At 41.6% G+C, this 19,285-nt stretch overlaps 1 protein-coding gene across 1 annotated transcript in view; it reads right to left on the bottom strand.

Moving 5' to 3' along the window:
* TEC (tec protein tyrosine kinase) overlaps positions 1 to 19,285 on the bottom strand; it is a 79,345-nt gene that overhangs the window by 30,746 nt on the left and 29,314 nt on the right. Inside the window, exons 2-6 of the mRNA XM_070949198.1 lie at positions 15,767 to 15,949; positions 5,943 to 6,047; positions 3,975 to 4,056; positions 1,398 to 1,526; positions 471 to 511 (exon numbers count right to left, since the gene is read on the bottom strand). Coding sequence (XP_070805299.1) covers positions 471 to 511; positions 1,398 to 1,526; positions 3,975 to 4,056; positions 5,943 to 6,047; positions 15,767 to 15,949 — 540 coding nt within the window. The remainder of the gene's footprint in view (positions 1 to 470; positions 512 to 1,397; positions 1,527 to 3,974; positions 4,057 to 5,942; positions 6,048 to 15,766; positions 15,950 to 19,285) is intronic.

Genomic DNA, 19,285 nt, shown 5'->3' with positions numbered 1-19,285 from the left:
AAAATAAAATAAAATAAAATATGCAGGGGACATACAGTATCTGAGGTCCATAGGCAGCCTATCCCCCAACGTGGAGACAAGCGGTGAAAAATAATACTTTGTGCCTCAGCCTCCCCCACCCCTCATGCACTGTGATTAGAGGAGACCACTAGCCCACTCAGAATGCATACATTTCAATCTTTGACTTATGTATGACTTATGTAGCTTTTGTACGATTTATGTAGCTACAGATTTTGAAGATAATGATTTAGACACGTATGAAATTGGTGGGAAAAATTGTCTCTACCATAATAGTTAAAAGTTCCATTTTGCAGACGAATAAATTAAGCTTTGATTTTTAAACAGCTATCGATTTAATTTAGCCATTATATAGTCTATAACTTTATCAGAATTCCCAAACTAAATCCCAAACTAAATGCAATTCCCACCCCCTCGCTATTTTTGTTTAGTGTGCTGAATTTTATTCTTACCTTATGTTTATCTGTCATTGATGAAGGTAGAGCTTTAATTCCTTTAAAAAAGCAAGAGAAAATAAAATTGTAAATTGACATGTATCCATTAACAAATTATTGAATATTAAAACAAATGCCTTTTACTGTACAGCTGTTTTTAAGTTTTGCTGGTAACCTCTATGTTTCTGTTAATGTTAAAATAAAGACTATATTATACGGTTTACTGCTATCCTAAAACTAATATTCTGGGAAGTACTTCAGGACAGAAAATAATGAAACTGAATGACTTCCCCAGAGTAATGTGATGCCATATGAACTGCTTGCTTATTTTGGTGCTATTCTTTATTATCAATATTAAAATTCAATCATCAATCTGTTGGGATACTGAAGTGTAAATATATCCATAAAGATGAAGAAAAAATATGAAAATAAATATACACAAGAATGGGAGGAAGGAAGGAAGGAAGGAAGAAAGGAAGGAATTCTGACACAATTACCTAACCCTAATCCTGCCTGAGCAATTTTTTTCCAGTTATCAATCCATTTTTAAACAAACATAAAATAGCGTATAATAAAATAAAAATGAACAATTTACCATACAAAAAACAAAAGGAAAACAAACCACACAAGAAAATATATAAAAAAGAACCAACAATTACTACCTATCCTGAATTCATCAGATCTTATTTTTAAAACAATTCTAAGCATTCAGTGTTGATCAAGAGGGTTCAAGAATTTTTTCCCTGAAGGAGAAGATAAGGTGACGTTTTCCAATTAGCCAAATATATAATTTTCTCATAAATTGCAAATCAAAAGTTAAATGGGCCCGCAGCAGTGTGCAGTGCACCAATTAAATTATTTGATGAATCACATAACAGCAACCATACTCATTAGTAAGGATAAAAAAGGTGCATTTATGAAAATATAAAGTAGCAGGGCACTTACCATTTTCAAAGAGATTATACTTTTCACAGCCAGGTGCCATTTTTTCAGTCTGCCGGCAACATTGATAGATTCCATCTGTCCAGAATTTAGGATGATACTTAACCATTATATTATTATTACTCTTTATTTCTAAAAACAGAAAGGAAAAGTTAAAAACAGACACATTTAAAATTATTATGTCTCATTTAGTTTTACTGTAGTAAATATTTGAACCCAAAAAAGGTTACATAGTACCTCAACTTACAACAATCCAAATATTATCAATAAGCATGCCAATAAATTGATATTATTTACATATTTACATTAAGAACCAAGAAATGTAAAGTGTCAAAACTGAGAAAGTCTAGTTGCCTTTTGGAAAAAAATACCTTTGGGACAACAATAACCTGGATGATCGAGGATCTCAGGGGTGAAATCCAGCAGGTTCTGACAGGTTCTGGAGAACCGGTAGTGGAAATTTTGAGTAGTTCGGAGACCGGCAAATACCACCTCTGGCTGGCTCCAGAGTAGGGTGGGAATGGAGATTTTGCAATATCCTTCCCCTAGGAGTGGGAGGGAATGGGGATTTTGCAGTATTCTTCCCCTGGAGTGGGGAGGGAATGGAGATTTTGCAGTATCCTTCCCCTGACACGCCCAGCAAGCCACGCCCACCGAACCGGTAGTAAAAAAAAATTGGATTTCACCACTGGAGGATCTCCATAGGCAAATCATAAAAAAAATTCATCAGAATGGCTCAGGGATGACCCAGTGGATGACTTGGTGGGCGTGGCAAGGGAAGGATAGTGCAAAATCTCCATGGGATGACCCGCATTTATATTTTAAGAGCGCTTAGGCAGCCAAGAAGTTTTTTCTATTTCTACTTAATTATGAAATATATGGGGAGCTTAGAGTCGTGCTGAGCTCTTTGAAAAGAAATACCTTCTGTAATAATTATATGCCCATAACATGGGGGAGGTTTAAAATGCTATTTTTTTAAAGTAGGAAAGATCATAGTTATAAGGTAAATGTATTCTCTAGCTGACAGCATTACAGATTTTTTTCAGGTAAACGCCAACGATCTGTACTCAGGCTAGCATTCATTGTTTCTGTGACCAGAGAAATACCACATTTCCCACGTAAGAATTTGTGGCAAAAAAATAATAATATATTGAATCCGTCCTGATGGTTCTTTCCTTGTCTCTCCTCCCAAGGCATAACTTTTTCATCCAAAGCAATAGGGAAATAATAACAATAGTAAACTTATGTCCTGCAACAGTACCCTTAATATTATTAAATAATAACATTTGCCTTTCTTAGGTCGTTGGGATGGACTCAATAGGTGGGCGAACGTGCCAAATCTAGTCTAAACATCTGGTGATTGTGTGATCAACCATAATAATAAGGTTCAGTCCAAGGAGTTGCTGATACAGTGCTACAGAGGAACTATTGAGTCTCTCATCTGCACCTCTATAACTGTCTGGTTTGGTTCTGCAACCCAACAAGAAAGACACAGACTTCGGAGGATAATTAGAACGGCAGAAAAAAACAATGGCTACCAACCTGCCTTCCATTGAGGACCTGTATACTGCACGAGTCAAAAAGAGGGCTGGGAAAATATCTACAGACCCCTCGCATCCTGGATATAAACTGCTTCAACTCCTATCCTCAAAACGACGCTATAGAGCACTGCCCACCAGAACAACTAGACACAAGGACAGTTTTTTTCTGAACGCCATCACTCTGCTAGACAAATAATTCCCTCAACACTGTCAAACTATTCACTAAGTCTGCACTACTATTAATCTTCTCATCGTTCCTATCACCCATCTCCTACCACTTATGACTGTAACTTTGTTGCTTGTATTCTTACAATTTATATTGACTGTTTCCCAATATGATTTGATTGCTTATTTCAGTGTTTCCCAAACTTGGCTATTTTAAGATGCATGGACTTCAGTTCCCAGAATTCCCCAACCAGTATGCCTGGTTGAGGAATTCTGGGAGTTGAAGTCCATACATCTTCAAAGGGTCAAGTTTGGGAAACACTGGCTTATTTGTACCCTATGACTATCGTTAAGTGTTGTACCTTATGATTCTTGATGACCGTATCTTTTATGTATATTGAGAGTGTATGCACCAAAGACAAATTCCTTGTGTGTCCAATCACACTTGGCCAATAAAAAAATTCTATTCTATTCTATTCTATTCTATTCTATTCTATTCTATTCTATTCTATTCTATTCTATTCTATTCTAATAAGGTTCATCGCACAGTCACCCAGATGTTTAGAGTGGATTTGGCATTTTTGTCCACCTATCAAGTCCTTCCCAAGGATCTGGAATAGGCAGATGCTGTTTATCTTAATATGCTGCCTGACTACCAGAGACTTTTGGGTAGTCACGAATAAAAACATTAAAAATGAAAAAAAGAGAGAGACAACAATAGAGAAAAATGAAGAGTAAAGATGGCAAGGAATTGTTTCCTGACTTAAAAAGAAAAAATTAAACTAATAAACAGGCAAATGAAGGGGGAAATTGTTTGTTAAATTACTTTCATACTCTTCGCTTAGAGATGTATGTTTTCAAGAATTGCAATTACCTTCTTTTAAATTTCTCACCCACTGATCCCTACTATAGGCAGTGGGGGCAAAAATATAAAGGGTGCTACTATCGTAGACAACCTGCAAGAAAGAAAAAAAACAAATATTACTACCACAGATGCAGCTATTATCACTAATTGTTCCTCAATTATTACAATTAATTATTCCTCAATAATTGCTAAATTAATACATGATATAAGCAATGGATTGAATGAGGGCTTATACAAATGAAGCTATTTTTAGCTATTTTTTTTAATGTTAACTTCCTTGAAGGGTTTGCAGGGCGGAAAGTTAGGTTTTACAACAAAAGTACAAATATGTAGCAATAGCACTTAAGACTTATATGCCGCTCAGTAGTGGGTTGCAAAACCCGTTGCTACTGATTCGCTCGTGCGCGTGCACACATCCGGCATGGGTGGGCGGAGCCTCCCGCCGCTACTATCTGTTCGCCGATCCGGGTAGAGCCAATATCAACCTACCACTGATGCCGCTTCACAGTGCTTTACAGCCTTCTCTAAGTGGTTTGTAGAGTCAGGATATTGCCTCCAACAATTTGGGTCCTCATTTGACCCACCTCAGAAGGATGGAAGGCTGAGTCAACCTCGAGCTGGTGAAAATTGAACTGCCAAACTGCAGGCAGCTGGCAGTCAGCAGAAGTAGCCCGCAGTACTGCATTCTAACCACTGCACCAACATGGCTCACATAACGAAATCATTATTATCTGTATATAATTCTTTTTGTTGTTTCTTTTAAATAAAGCCAATATCTGCTTTCAATATTTGGAATCTAGGAAAAATCAACCATAGGCACCAATCCAGCTGAGTGAATGCCAGTTACTCTATCTCGCCCTAGGAAAACAGTCATGTCTTGTCCAGTGCTTCCCAGAAGTCAAAACTGACTTGAAGGCACAAGTGTCTTCTTCTTGTCATACTTTTAATGTCAGATTTGCATATTCCCACTTGCACATATACTCTTTGCCTCCTCAAATCACAACTTCTGCCTCACCTTTGGCTGGGTTTGGAAACAATGCAAGTTCCAGTCTGGTTAGGAATTGGATGCAAGACTCTATGGGCTACCGATGCTGTAGGCTAGGCTGAGAAGTAGAAAAACTTCTCAAAAGAAGGCAATAAAAACAACTTCATGAAGATTGCATGGTTGAACTCAACTTAAAGTAAGTTTTACTTTAATCTAAATGTACACTGCTCCTTAGAACTCACAATTCAGGGGTGGGATCCTTCCGGCTGAACAACCAGTTCGCTGTGCATGCATGCGCTGTTTCCATATAATTGAACTTCCGCGTTGCAAACAAGGAAAGGAGCAAGGAAAACAGCTGAGGAAGGCCAATTCAATCTGCCGCCCCTGATAAGCTGGGCTTCAGAAGCAGAAATAAGGGTCAGTATAACCCAGAGGTGGGAGGGAAGCCCCACTTTCACAGCAACAGAGAACCGGTCGTTCTTGGCAGGAAGTGGGAACTACCGGTTTTGCCGAACTGGTAGAATCCCATCACTGACACAACTTAAGAGTCAAAGCCAGAGAGTGTTATCAACAGTTGTAACAGGAAGGGGGAAGTCCTAAGACATGTCAGAAGCTTTTGGGTGAACATCTGGAACTGTTCATGCAGTTTTAGTTCATGCCAATCAATAGCAATAGAAAGAAGAAAGGTGGGAGGAGGGGAAATTGCATGGAAATAGGAGAGAGAAAAAGCACAAGAAAGTAATCAGACCTGCCTACAGGTTATACCAGCAGTGTCTTGCTTTAGAGATTTTCCAAATAAAATCATTTATGTGCTCACTGAAAGGAAATACATGTTTGCTCTTCAAAGTAGTTAATTTGGCTAACAGTGGGAAATTTAGTTATAATCTAAACCTCTCGGAGTGTATCAGGTTAAGGGTGGCAGGTCCAGAGTGTCTGCCAGACAAATATGTCCATGTTGGTTGAAATGCAGCAAACCAGATTTCACAGCTTACCTGAAATGGATATTTATTTTGACAAGGTATAACAATATCCTCATTCTTCACCGTCTCAACGCATTTGATTTTGGAAATGTCAACCGATCCTTTTCTGTACTTTTTCTGCAATGGGACAAAGATGGAACAGTTTTAAAAATGATTTCAAACAATTTGCAGAGTTAGAAAACCTGGCAAATTGCAATCCTACACAAAGCACGCCAGAAGAGGGCACAATTGTTCAAATAAAGCTGCAGTACTCGAAGGATATTTTTTCCCCCTTGAAAATAGTCCTAGAGATTTAAATTTTACTACTTATGAAAAATCCTCTTTTCTGATGCACAGCTCAGGTATAGAAATGTCCACCATTTTTTTCAAAGAATTATCCATTATATATATTTAAGTGGCTCAGTTTCCAGGGAGAAAAATGTTAGCTGTTTCCTTCCAATCACCCTCTCTGTGCCTAAATCAGGGGTCAGCAACCTGCAGCTCCGGAGCCACATGCGGCTCTTTGGGCCCTCTGCTGTGGCTCCCTTTCAGGTGATCCCACCACTGGCTGGCCCCGTCCCTCGCCCTCCCCTCCCAGTCACTCCTCGCCTGGCTTGAGAAGGTAAGGGCGATGGCGGGGGATGGAGAAGTGGCCAGGGCAGAGACGGAGAGATACAGAGAGAGCGGGGGAGAGAGGAAGGGAGGGGAGACAGAAATATGTCAAAAGGATTTTGTGGTTCCTGGTGTTTTTTTAACAATTAGTTCACTGCCCTAATGACTGGCTAGGTAGGCATGGCTAGGGGGGGTCATGTGGCTGGTGGAAGTGAGTGACATCGAGGTGGCCACGCCAACTCAGGTTTTGTGGCTCCCAGTGTTTTCTTTTCTGTGGGAAATGGGTCCAAATGGCTCTTTGAGTATTTAAGGTTGCAGACCCCTGGCCTAAATCATTATCATGGCGATTAAAAGTAGAGTGGTACCTCGGCATTCCTCATCAATTGGTTACGGGAAGTGCAATGAGTACAAAAAAATGATGAGTACCAAACAAATTTTTCCTATAGTGAGTCACAAGGCAGCCGACACCTACAAGTTCTAGCTTGTGTGTTGAGTACCAAACAAGTGACGAATACCAAGACAAAATTTTCCACATTAAAATGCGTTGAGTACCAAATTTGATGAGTTTGAAAGCAGTTGAGTACCAAGGTACTCCTGTATCCCAAAGCCTCCTGACATTATGTTGTTATGTTATGTTATGTTATTTTCAGCTTAGTCATTGTGTAAGGGCTTATCTATCACCTTTCATTCACAGTATGCACAGTAATTAATCCTAAGTGAAAAATCCTCTTTATTGCCCCTTTCGGTCTTTCCCTTGTTCCCAGGTGCACAATAAACTTTGCTCACTATAAAGGTACACCTCATTCTGATTATCACAGACTTGTATGAGAGCAAGAAGATTCTGAGAATTGTATTTACATTCCTTTCCTTGTGATCTCCAATGGGAATTTTCCTTTGTTCATAGTAAGACAACTCCTGCGCCAAAAGTTTCATTTAGCTATCCACGTCCCTAATTTTCCTTTAGGGCCGGGTTCAGACTTCAACGGTTCATAATTTCAATTATGAAATTATTTCTTTGCTCCACTTTTTATAGTTCCAACCAGTGGTGAATTCCAATTTTTTTTACTACCGGTTCTGTGGGCGTGGTGTGGCTTGGTGGGTGTGACTTGGTGGGCATGGCAGGGAAAGAATACTGCAAAATCGCCATTCCCTCCCCACTCCTGGGGAAAGGATATTGCAAAATCCCCATTCCCACCCACTCCGGGGGAAAGATACTGCAAAATCCACATTCCCTCCCCACTCCTGGGGGAAGGATATTGCAAAATCCCACTCCACTCTGGGTCCAGCCAGAGATGGTATTTGCCGGTTTTCCGAACTATTCAAAATTTCCGCTACCAGTTCTTCAGAACCTGCTGGATTTCACCCCTAGTTCCAACCCTAAATCATCTCTGCTTTTCAAATGCATGTGTTCTTCATTGGGGGAGATCATTATCTGTTTTGTTTTTTTTAAGGCTACCCTGAAATATTTGATGCCATCTTCAACCTGGCTACCTCAGTGCTTCCTTCCTTTTCTATATTATTTCTGGTGCTTACTCTTAAAAAGCATTGAAAAAGATATTTAGATCCCTTCAGAGTAAGACATATTCTTATAGAGAATATAGACATATTCCTAAAGACTCTAACATTCTCCTTTCAGTATTTTAAACAGCAACCAATCCATAAAACGATCTGATGAACCAGGGAAAGCAAAGCCCTCGTAGTAGCATCACAGATAGAAACACAAAAACTGTGTATTGCATATTCATGCTTTGCTGCCCAGCATCAGGAAGAATGCCAGGATGTTGTTCATCTAGATAAGGTTAAAAATATGCACAAAAAAACAGTCTGCAGTTCCTGAATTTAAAGGGATAACGTCTTTTTATTGCGCACACAACAAAACTCTCAGACTTCTTATTAAAGAATACCAGAGAAACAACTTTCCATTTCTAATACTGGTTTCAGATTCTTTCAATCCAAGTTTTTAATTACAAGCCAATGTCTCTTCTTATGACATACTCCACTTGCAAAAACTATGGGAATGCCTACTGTATGTTATTATGACCTGTCCTTTCTCTTTCATACATACAAGTAAAGGCTTTTCTTTTTAGTTAGCAACATTTTGTGATTAGTGATGCTCAGGTTCCATATTATTATATAAATTGCTCTTTGTAGATAAATCCACTGAGAGGTTTTGTTGGCTTTGTGCCTAAGGCAGGACTAAAACTCACATGGTCTCTGGTCTAGCCTAGTGCCTTTAACTATTACAGCTACTATACATGATCAGTATTTGGAAAGGAGACCATGAGAAAATCCTGTAGGCTATATTAGAAAGATTTTAAAAATCCAGGAGAAACACAAAAGTAAACCATTTGTATGTTCATACCAAAATAATCAGGGGACGCGGTGGCTCATTGGCTAATATGCTGAGCTTAGCAATCGAAAGGTCGGCAGTTCAGTGGTTCGAATCCCTAGTGCCGCGTAACGGGGTGAGCTCCCGTTACTTGTCCCAGCTTCTGCCAACCTAGCAGTTCGAAAGCACATAAAAAAATGCAAGTAGAAAAATAGGGACTATCTTTGGTGGGACATTCCGTGCGCCTTTGGCGTTTAGTCATGCCGGCCACATGACCACGGAGACGTCTTTGGACAGCGCTGGCTCTCCGGCTTTGTAACGGAGATGAGCACCGCCCCCTAGAGTCGGGAACGACTAGCACGCATGTGCAAGGGGAACCTTTACCTTTACTAAAATAATCAATTGACATATTCATGCCAAAATAATGAACATGGAAAAATGCATAAAGCCGAGTTCAATTCCAACAAGACTTCATCTTTTTCAAACTAGTAAGATTCCTTAGTCCCCAGAAAATTCTCCATTACCCTAGGTCCACAGAATCATAGAGCTGAAAGGTACTTTGGAGCAATTCCAAATCCACCTTCTTGCTCAAAGGCAGAAATCCTTATACCATCCTGTCCAATCTCTTCTTAAAAGCCACAAGTGATGAAGCACCCACAACTATAGAAGGCAAGCTCTGGCATTAATTGTTTTCAGTTTCAGGACATTTCTCCTTGAGATCTAAGCAGGATCTCCCTGTGACAAGCTTCTGCTCATTGCTTCTTGTCCTGCCTTGAGGTGCTATAGAAAATGAATTGACCTTCTCTTCTCTTGCCTAGTTTCTGTAGCTGTTCATCATACTATTTGGTCCCCAGACCCTTTATCATCTTTGTGGCTCTTCTCTGCACTTTCTAGAGCCGTGATGGCAAACCTATGGCAGCGCCCTCTCTGTGTGGGCATGCGAGCTGTCGCCCCAGTTCAGCTTTGCTGCGCATGTGCCTCCCGGTGCCCAGCTGGTCTTTGGGCCTCTGCTGCGCATGAGTGGGGGGTGGAGGGTGTGTGTGTGGGTCACACGTGCATGTGCAGGGGGAGGGCTCATGTGCACGTTGCATTTTGGGGGTCCGGGCCCACACGCGCGCATTCACGCACACACATACACGCGTGTGCACTTTGGGCACTCGGTCCGGAAAAGGTTAGCCATCACTGTTCTAGGGTCTCAGTATCTTTTTCACATCATGGTGAGAGGATTCAGGTATCAGGATTCCAAATATGGCGGCCCTAACACAGTATATAGAGCAATACTCTACTCGTAATCTTGATGCTATCCCTTGATGTTATCTTGATGCAGCCTTGGCTTTTTTGGCAACCGGCTCATATTTAAGGAGTGATGCATCAGGACATTTAGATCCCTTTCACAGGCATTACTGTTGAGTCATGTACTGCCTATTCTGTACCGGTACATTTGGTTTTTCCTGGCTAAGTGCAGGAGTTTACTTTTCTCACCACTAAACTGCATGTTGTTGGATTGCGTTCAAGTCTGTCAAGATCCTTCTGAATCTGTTGTGGCCCGTACGAGGCCTGTGCAGCTAGTAGCTGATTCAGACAGCGAGGAGGCTGGTGTGGTGCTGCGCCAGCAGCCTGTGCAGCTGGCACTCGAGTCAAACAATGAGGAGGCTGGAGAAGATGTGGTGCCAGAGGTGGGGATTCAGCCAGGGCCTTCAGAACCTCCAGAAGCTTCCATGGGTGAAGAGGACGAAGAGGAGGACCCTCTTCTCGATGCACGAGTGTGCAGAGCTGCCAAAAGGCAGGAGTATCTCCTCAGGAGGAGGTCTCCTCGAGAGTAAGGCTTGGGGCTAATTGGCCACTCCCTTAGCCTATTTAAGGAGGAACGCCGACTGAAGCAATTTGCAGGGAACAACTTAGTTCACTCTCTTTCGTGTCTTGTCTTGCTTATCTTATCAGCTTCCTGCAAATTGCTTCTGGGCATTCTGCCAACCATAGTAAGTTTTCAGTTATTATTCTTTGAATTATTGGTGGCTGTTAATGCAATTAATTAACAGCCGTTGTTGTAAAAGACTGGTTTATTCCGTAAATTAAGGTTTGAACGGACTTTGTGTGTGCTGCATTCTTTGGGGTCCGTTGCTGGGGCAGAACAGAATCTTGAATCCATCGTTTAACATGTTAGCAATTCCCCCCCCATCTTAGTGTCAACTGCAAATTTGATAGGTTCCCTTTCTATTCCTTTATCTAGGTTACTTATGAAGGTGTTGAAGAGCACTGGGCCCAAGACAGAACCTTGGTGAACCCCACTGGATGCTTCCCTCCACGTAGATGTAGTTCCATTGAGGACCACACAGAGGGTGGTTGATCAGCCAACTGCAAATCCATCCGGTGGTGGTCCAGTCTATTTCATATTGTTCTGTCTTCCCAAGAGAGTGGTCTACTTTATCAAATGCCTTACTAAGATCTAAGTTTAGTTTTCTGGTTAAGTTTATTTTGGATTTATATACCGCCATTCTCCCAAAGGACTCAGGGCGGTGAACAGCCAAAGATAAAACACATACAATATAAAATTTAAAAACCAATTAAAAACAAATTAAACAAATTTGGCCCATACTAATTAAAACACCCCTTTTTAAAAAGCAAATTACAATTGAACAATTAAAAAGAGTTAGGCCAGCCCAGCTTGTTGGAATAAAAAAGTTTTGAGGGCACAGCGGAAAGTGCGTAAATCCGGGATCCTCTGTACCTCCGGAGGGAGCTCGTTCCAAAGGGCAGGTGCCCCCACAGAGAAGGGTCTCCCCCTGGGGGCCACCGGTCAACACTGTTGGCACCCTGAGGAGCCCCTCTCTGTGGGAGTGTACTGGCCGGTGAGAGGCTACCAGTGGCAGAAGATGGTCTCGTAGGTACCCAGGTCCTAAGCCATGGAGTATATCATATAAATATATACTAAAGTGTATTATTTTCCTAGCCAGAGGACATACTTCAAAACCAAGCATAGGACCCTACAGGTGTTCTTGGAAATAAAAATAACTGGCACTGGAATCTCTTTTACAGCAGTAGTCAAGCTGATGTCAGGTGTATAGGTATTTATACCTGTGGGCCCAAAAGTACAATGGGTCATGTTGTCTATGTCTGATGTTTTTTTTCACAGTCTCAGCTCTTTGGAGGGGGGAAAAAGCAGAGGTTGATATGCCAAGGCTGGTGAGTTGATATCATCAATACCTGAACACATCAGTATCAATGATTCAGAGAGATTTTGATTGTTCTATATTTTTCTTATATGCTGATTTGCTTCTTCTGATATTTTAAAACTTTAATAGCGTTATGTGCCTAGAACAGGTGTCAGCAACCTGCGGCTCCAGAGCCACATGCAGCTCTTTGGGCCCTCTGCTCTGGCTCCCTGTCAGGTGATCCCAACATTGGCTGGCCCTGCCCCTTGCCCTCCCCTCCCAGTCACTCCTCACCTGAGAAGGTAAGGGCGACGGCAGGGGATGGAGAAGTGGCTGGGGCAGAGACAGAGAGATACAGAGAGAGGGGGGGAGAGAGAGAGACATAGAGAGATACAGAGAGAGAGAGCGGGGGGAGGGAGGGGGAGAGGGGAGGGAGAGAGAGAGAGAGAGAGAGAGAGAGAGAGAGAGAGATGTTAAAAGGGTTTTGTGGTTCCTAATGTTTTTTAACAACCGGTTCTCTGCCCTAATGACCAGCTGGGTAGGCGTGGCGGGGGGGGTCATGTGACTGGTGGAAGTGAGTGACGTCGAGTTGGCCATGCCCACCCAGGTTTTGTGGCTCCCGGTGTTTTCTTTTCTGTGGGAAACGGTTCCAAATGGCTCTTTGAGTATTTAAGGTTGCAGACTCCTGGCCTAGAATATACTTGGGCAACATGTTTGTGTAAGTTAGAAAATGCTGTCAGGTTAAATTTATGTTCAATAACTACCCACTGTTTTATCTTTTGAATTTGATTATTGGCCTGGTTCAAAACAGATGGCCGGCTGATCTCCAGATTCCAGTCATGTTACTTCTTGGGATGCTAACTGCCAGGGCATCCTGACAAGATTTTAATTAGTCACCCATTTAATTTGTCACCAATTTCACTTCAGCACAATCCTGGAATGCAATGATGCAAGGTGAATTCCAGCAGTTTCTCAGTGCGTACATATTACAAGCTTCTCCCTAACATTTAACCAAATGAGTTTTTCCTCCGAGTCCTCATTTCTAAGTTCTAATAATAAGGCACTGAACCAACTGGTTCAGTGCCTTATTTTCTTATCCTCCAACACTTCCACCCAAATACCCAGAGTGTTGTTTTTAATTAAAAAGGTTTTGTGTATAAGGAGGAAGGAAGAAAAAAACACAACGAGGCAAATTAACAATTGCCTGCCCATCAACCTATCTTCCAAAATGATAAATAGATCCAACCGAATGAAAAAAAAAAAATTCTTCTATAAACAAAGAGAGAGAGTTCAGTGGCCCACAAAACAAACTGTCTAAACTAAAATCTTTTTCTTTAGTTTTCAGGTTTCCTTTAATGAACTGAAAAGAGGCATTGTACTTACATAGGTCTGGTCCAGAATGCGGCCGCACGGGTGGTTATGGGAGCGCCATGGCGTTCCCATGTAACACCTCTCCTGCGCGAGCTGCATTGGCTCCCGGTGGTCTTCCGGGTACGCTTCAAGGTATTGGTTACCACCTTTAGAGAGCTCCATGGCTCAGGATCTGGATACCTATGAGACCACCTCCTGCCACCCGTAGCCTCTCACCGGGCAGTACGCTCCCACAGAGAGGGGCTCTTCAGGGTGCCGTCAGCCAAACAATGTCGATTGGCGGTCCCCAGGGGGAGAGCCTTCTCTGTGGGAGCACCTGTCCTTTGGAACGAATTCCACCCGGAGATACGGAGGATCCCGGATTTACGCACTTTCCGCTGCGCCCTCAAGACTTTTTTATTTCAACAAGCTGGGCTGGCTTAGCTCTTTTTAATTGTTTAATTTTAATTTGTTTTTAAAAACTGGGGTATTTTAATTTGGGCCAAATTTATTTAATACGTTTTAAATTGTTTTTTAAATTTTATATTGTACGTGTTTGATCTTGGCTGTTCACCACCCTGAGTCCTTCGGGAGTAGGGCGGTATATAAATCTAAATAAACTGAAACTGAAACTATCATTTTCAAATACATATTAAAACACAAAGGAGTAGATGGATACTTCAGCAACCAACCAAAAGCACTGTTCAGGCAGGCTGTATTTGGGATTTTGGAGCAGGCATTTGGGAGGGGTTTCCAACTCTCCCGTTCTTGGATTGAATTTAGATCCAATTTTGGTGTGTTTTTATCCTGTGCTTGTGTGGGACTACCATACCCGACTTACAAAAATCTGGATGTGCATTGGAAGGCAATAAAAACTCCTTACTGCCATCTAACGCAGGAGTCACCAACCTTTCGGACCTCAGGGACCACTAACTTCATAATTTTAAATCCCGCAGGCCACTAATATGATCTGCCTAACGACCAGCTGGGTGGGCATGGCTAGGTGGCCATGTGACTGGGTGGGTGTGACTAAATGGATGTCACTCACATCAAGGGGCGTCTCGCCGGCCTCTAGTCACTCCTCCTCTCCCAGCCACTCCTCGCCTGCCTACCTGGGCTCCTTAGGGACCCAATAGGAAGCAGTTGTTGGAGCTAAACAGCCACCACGAGAAAGAGTTGGCAAAAAAGCTGGCTCAGTTCAAATTGGATCTGACCGAGAAGGAGGCTCAGCAGAAGCACCTCACTGAGGACTATGAGCATAGGCTTTCCAAGCAGAGGGAAGACCTGCGGGAGTGCAAGGCCAGGTACCAGCGCCTGGAGGCTCAGCGGACTGAGATGGTCAGCCAGTTCCAGGCCATGATGCAATCCCCCTGGAACAAGACCCTCTGGCTCTTTGCCACCAGCGGTGCTTCCCTCCAGCCTTCGTCCAAAGCCCCGTACCAGGAGGCCGAAGCAGACCCCAAGTTGGAATTTCTGCCCCCCTCCGAACCACACAAAAGGACCCCAAAGGGGGAGACTCTCTGCAGCAACACAAACGTTCATTGCACGTATCCGTCCCAGGGGCCGTAGTTTGAGGATCCCTGATTTAGCACAATATAAAAAATGCAAATAATTTTTCTGTGGACCACCCAAAAATTTTTGCGGACCACTGGTGATCCATGGACCACCAGTTGGTGACCGCTGATCTAGTTATGGTGGCCCTCTGGTGATATGGCCTTTCTCAGAAACAAGAATGACACTACTTTTGAGTCTACATATTCTGATGTTTCCATCAAGTCAGGGTTTTGAACAACTCTCCTACATACAAGCTCCCGGTTCGGACCGGATCATCTGATCCGGTAGCAATCGCGGTGGGTGGTTCGGAGAACCGGTTGCAAAAATCCCTCCCCCCCCCCATGCCTAGCTGAGCCGCGCGATCATCAGAGGCTTTTTTTTTTACTTTTAAAAGCATTTTTTTTTTCCTACAGAGGTTATAAAAAAATGCTTTTAAAAGGCTCTGACGATCCCAGCAGAGCCGCGCGATTGTCAGAGGCTTTTTTTTTTTTACTTTTAAAAGCAATGCTTTTAAAAATAATAAAAAAAAAGATTGCGTGCCACAGCTGATCACCACCACTCGTGCGCTGTTCTACTTACCGCATGCCTCCTTTTGGCATGCACTGCGCGCACGCACCTCGCATTCGGTGCATAGTGCGCACTGCGCATGCACAGCCAGTGAACTGGTAGTAAACCGGTTCAGATTTCACTACTGAAGCAGTCAATAATGTATATTATATTATAAGTGGAACTGTATGAAATGTCAGCCACAGCTCTTAGTCTCTTTTAAATACAAAGTGACTCAAAGATTTATAAAACACCATACGAACAAATAACTAAAGGCAATAGCAAAAATATAAAATTGAAATTCAGTTTCCTACCTCTGGACGACCTTCGTAATAGGCTAGCATGGATTTTGTGAGCACAAAAAGCCTTTCTTTGTAATTTAAAGGCGATGTCCTTTTCTTTTGTTGAGACCTTTTAATCAGAATCTCTTCCAGGATAGCATTCATATTCATTTCAACCCCTTCCTCGTTCTTTCTCCGGCCATTGAAGAGCCAACTCTGTAAAAGAAACAGCAGCAGCAATCCTTAAGATCCTATTTTTTTTTTCCCCCAGCAACTCAAAACGCACAGTGAGAAACAGAAAACAAACTGATCAGGGAACTTTCATTGCTCTGGGTGGAAGGCAGAAATCTACAGAAGTTAAATATTAGACAGAAAGGTTCAAATTTTGCTTCACCGAGGACTGCAATAACTTTACATATCTAATTGGAGATCAGTACTCAGCTGGCATGACACACAACAATTTTCATATAGTTTACACTCGAATATGAAATTCATATTAGGCAATGTAGAACAGAGGTCTATTTATTTTTAAAGTTGATATGGCCACTCACCTAACATATGAAATCCGAATGACAAAACAACAATCATCAAAAGCAACACCGTACAATAAAATCTCTATCAGCCAAACAGAAAACATCATTAAAGTTAAACATAATGTAGTACAGGTAGTCCTCGAGTTACGACGACAGTTGAGCCCAAAATTTATGTTGCTAAGCGAGACAGCGGTCACACGGGTTTGCCTCATTTTATGACTTTTCTTGCCACTATTGTTAAGTGAATCACTGCATTGAGGGGATCACATGACCCTGGGACTGCAACCGTCATAACTATGAGTCAGTTGCCAAGCATCTGAATTTTGACCATGGGGATACTACAATGGTCGTAAGGGTGAAAAACGGTCATAATCCACTTCTTTCAGTGCCGTTGTAACTTTCAATGGTCACTAAAGGAACTGTTGTACGTCGAGGACTACCTTTATAATAACCAAGGCATTGTATGGCAAACTCACTAACACAAATTTTACCTACAGTAGTGGCCAAAATTGTGGAAACCTTTTGGGAAAAGTGTATTTTCTAAAACTAGCTAATAACACCACTTTTTTTTTTTTTTGAGTAGTACCATAAAATTATATATCAATGGAAAGATCATTTAATCAAGAATGTAATGCAATAACTTTAATGAAGGATTTGCTATTAGAATAGCAGTTACAGTATAAAGAAGAAAAGTGAAACACGTAGAAAAAACGAGATATACAAAAATGATCACCATCTCAGTTAATACTTAGTTGGGTAACCTTTAGCATGAATGACGGCCTTACAACGTCTTCCCATGGAGTGAACCAAGTCTTTTAGTTCTGCAGCTGTTATAATGTGAAACCAAGATTGAAGGATTGTTTCTATTAACTGGGTTTTATTGCTAGGTCGCTTCTGACTAACAAGTTTCTTTAGTCGGCTCCATAGATTTTCAATGGGGTTAAAGGTCTGGGCTATTCCCAGGCCATTCCAGCAGTGGAATAGGATTATCTTGAAACTCCCCAAAAAAGTGATGTTATTAGCCATCAAACCTCAAAAATACACTTTTCCCAAAAGGTTTCCACAATTTTGGCCACTACTGTAGCTCAAGCTGAATTTTGCCCCATTTTACGACTTTACGTGCCACAGTTGTTAAGTGAATCACTGCAGTTGTTAAATTAGTAACACGGTTCTTAAGTGAATCTGGCTTGCCCATTGACTTTTTGCTGGTCAGATGGTCACAAAAGGTGGGAGAAGATTAAAAAACAACATTATTTGAAGATTCCAGTCTGGGTATCTACAATTGAAGCATGTTCATATTCTGTAGTATTCAAAAGGGAGCAAATTGTTAGATATAGCGAATTAATGGATGAAAAGGGTGAACTCAAATTAAAGCAAGAATTAGAAGAACAGGGCTGTAAAATGGATTGGTTTTCATATTTGCAAATACGTTCTAGATATGAAGAAGATCTTAAACACTGCACTCCCTCAGATAGAAAGTGTCAGATGTAAATGCCTTATTCTCTAATGTGTAAATAATGTATATATGGAACATCAGGGGTTAACTTATTACTTGAGCTTTAATGTATTCATATTTTACCACTCCCATTCCTGGCTCCGCCCCTTGTATATAAAAGGAGCCATCCTCCCCATTTTCCTTGCTTCTATCTTGAATATTCAGCGAATATAGAATGCCTATTATGATTAAAGAGAATTATATTTAAACCTATAACTTCTATTATCTTTATTGAGTCTGATCCTGAAAATATTGCAACAAGCTGGTAGCAGAGGATGGTTAATTGACTCAATAAGTAATTAAAAATGTTCAAGAAAGATAGGCCCAACACCAGGGCCTACAGCAAAGAAATAGAAACTGATCAAGAGATGATCAACGAATCCACTAATGCGATTTCGAGAGAATCCGAAGAATACACCACTGAAGAAGAAGAACTGATGAGTGAAAATAACGACCAGGAAGAAATCGAGATAGAAAATAACGAACTCAGGTCAGAAATATTAAAAATACTAAAAAGCCAAAAGAATGATGAAAGCCTCATCGCGGACCTCCAGGAGATGCTGAGGAACAGCGGAGCAGCGAGAGAGAAAAACATCATTAAAGAAAAACCCAAAGATCAAAAAACTGTGAGTGAAATGACTACTGAGAAAATAGTTGTAAAAAAGAAAAGATGTGACCCCGCGCGAAATTTTGAACGGCAGCCATCTTGGTTTCAACGAACTTCAAAAGAGAGTGAAGCAGAGCCAATCAAAACGCTCAGTTCAAAATTTCTGGCGCGAAAAACGCTATCAGACGAAGAAAGTGAAAAAGAAGTCTCAAACTCTTCAGATGAATCAAAATCAGAAAGTGAAGACGATTTAACAAAGTCTCAAGTAGAGTCAGCAATGAAAACACTTTTTGCTGCTTTTGGGCCAAGATTGAAAATTTCTAAGACATCAACGAAGAAGCAAGCAATCAAACCGACAACTCAAGACCTGCACGCTCCCATCCTGACTTCGAAAACGACGACACCCGAGCCCAGAGAGCCATGCCGATTCCGTCCTACACCGCAGACAGAATCGAGTGCCAGCACACACAAGAGAAAGAGAAGAACCGCCACCATCACCAAAGCCCCAAAAACCGAGCCAGAGACCGACTCATCTGAAGAGGAGCGGATCGAGAGAGCTGAAATGGAGAGAACCTTCCACAACGGCGCCAAAGAAGAAATGAGCAACGCGCATGTGCAAAACTACGTAGACGGCCCCGAAAGACTTGAACTAGCCAGAGAACCGCGCAGACTCGTTACAAGCATCCCAATGCCGTTCTGTAATTTCCTGCACTTGAGAGACCACGGACTGCCTCAGGTTGTAAGTAATGGACAAAATAATGTGGGGAACTTACCCAGTGACTTCCCAAAACTTAGAGTTGATGGCATTAATTTACAAGAGTGGTACCAACAGCTTCAGGTTATTTTTATGAAAGAAAATTTACTATTCTTTATAACTAGTCCTCCAAGAAGACCTTGGACTTTAAAAATAGACTGTT

Source organism: Pituophis catenifer, unplaced genomic scaffold, assembly GCF_029215685.1.
Source record: "Pituophis catenifer annectens isolate HBS135680 unplaced genomic scaffold, rPitCat1.0.hap2 SCAF_8, whole genome shotgun sequence".
NCBI lineage: Eukaryota > Metazoa > Chordata > Lepidosauria > Squamata > Colubridae > Pituophis > Pituophis catenifer.
Note: the sequence above shows the minus strand (reverse complement) of the source record. Positions and strands in the feature narration are given on the sequence as shown.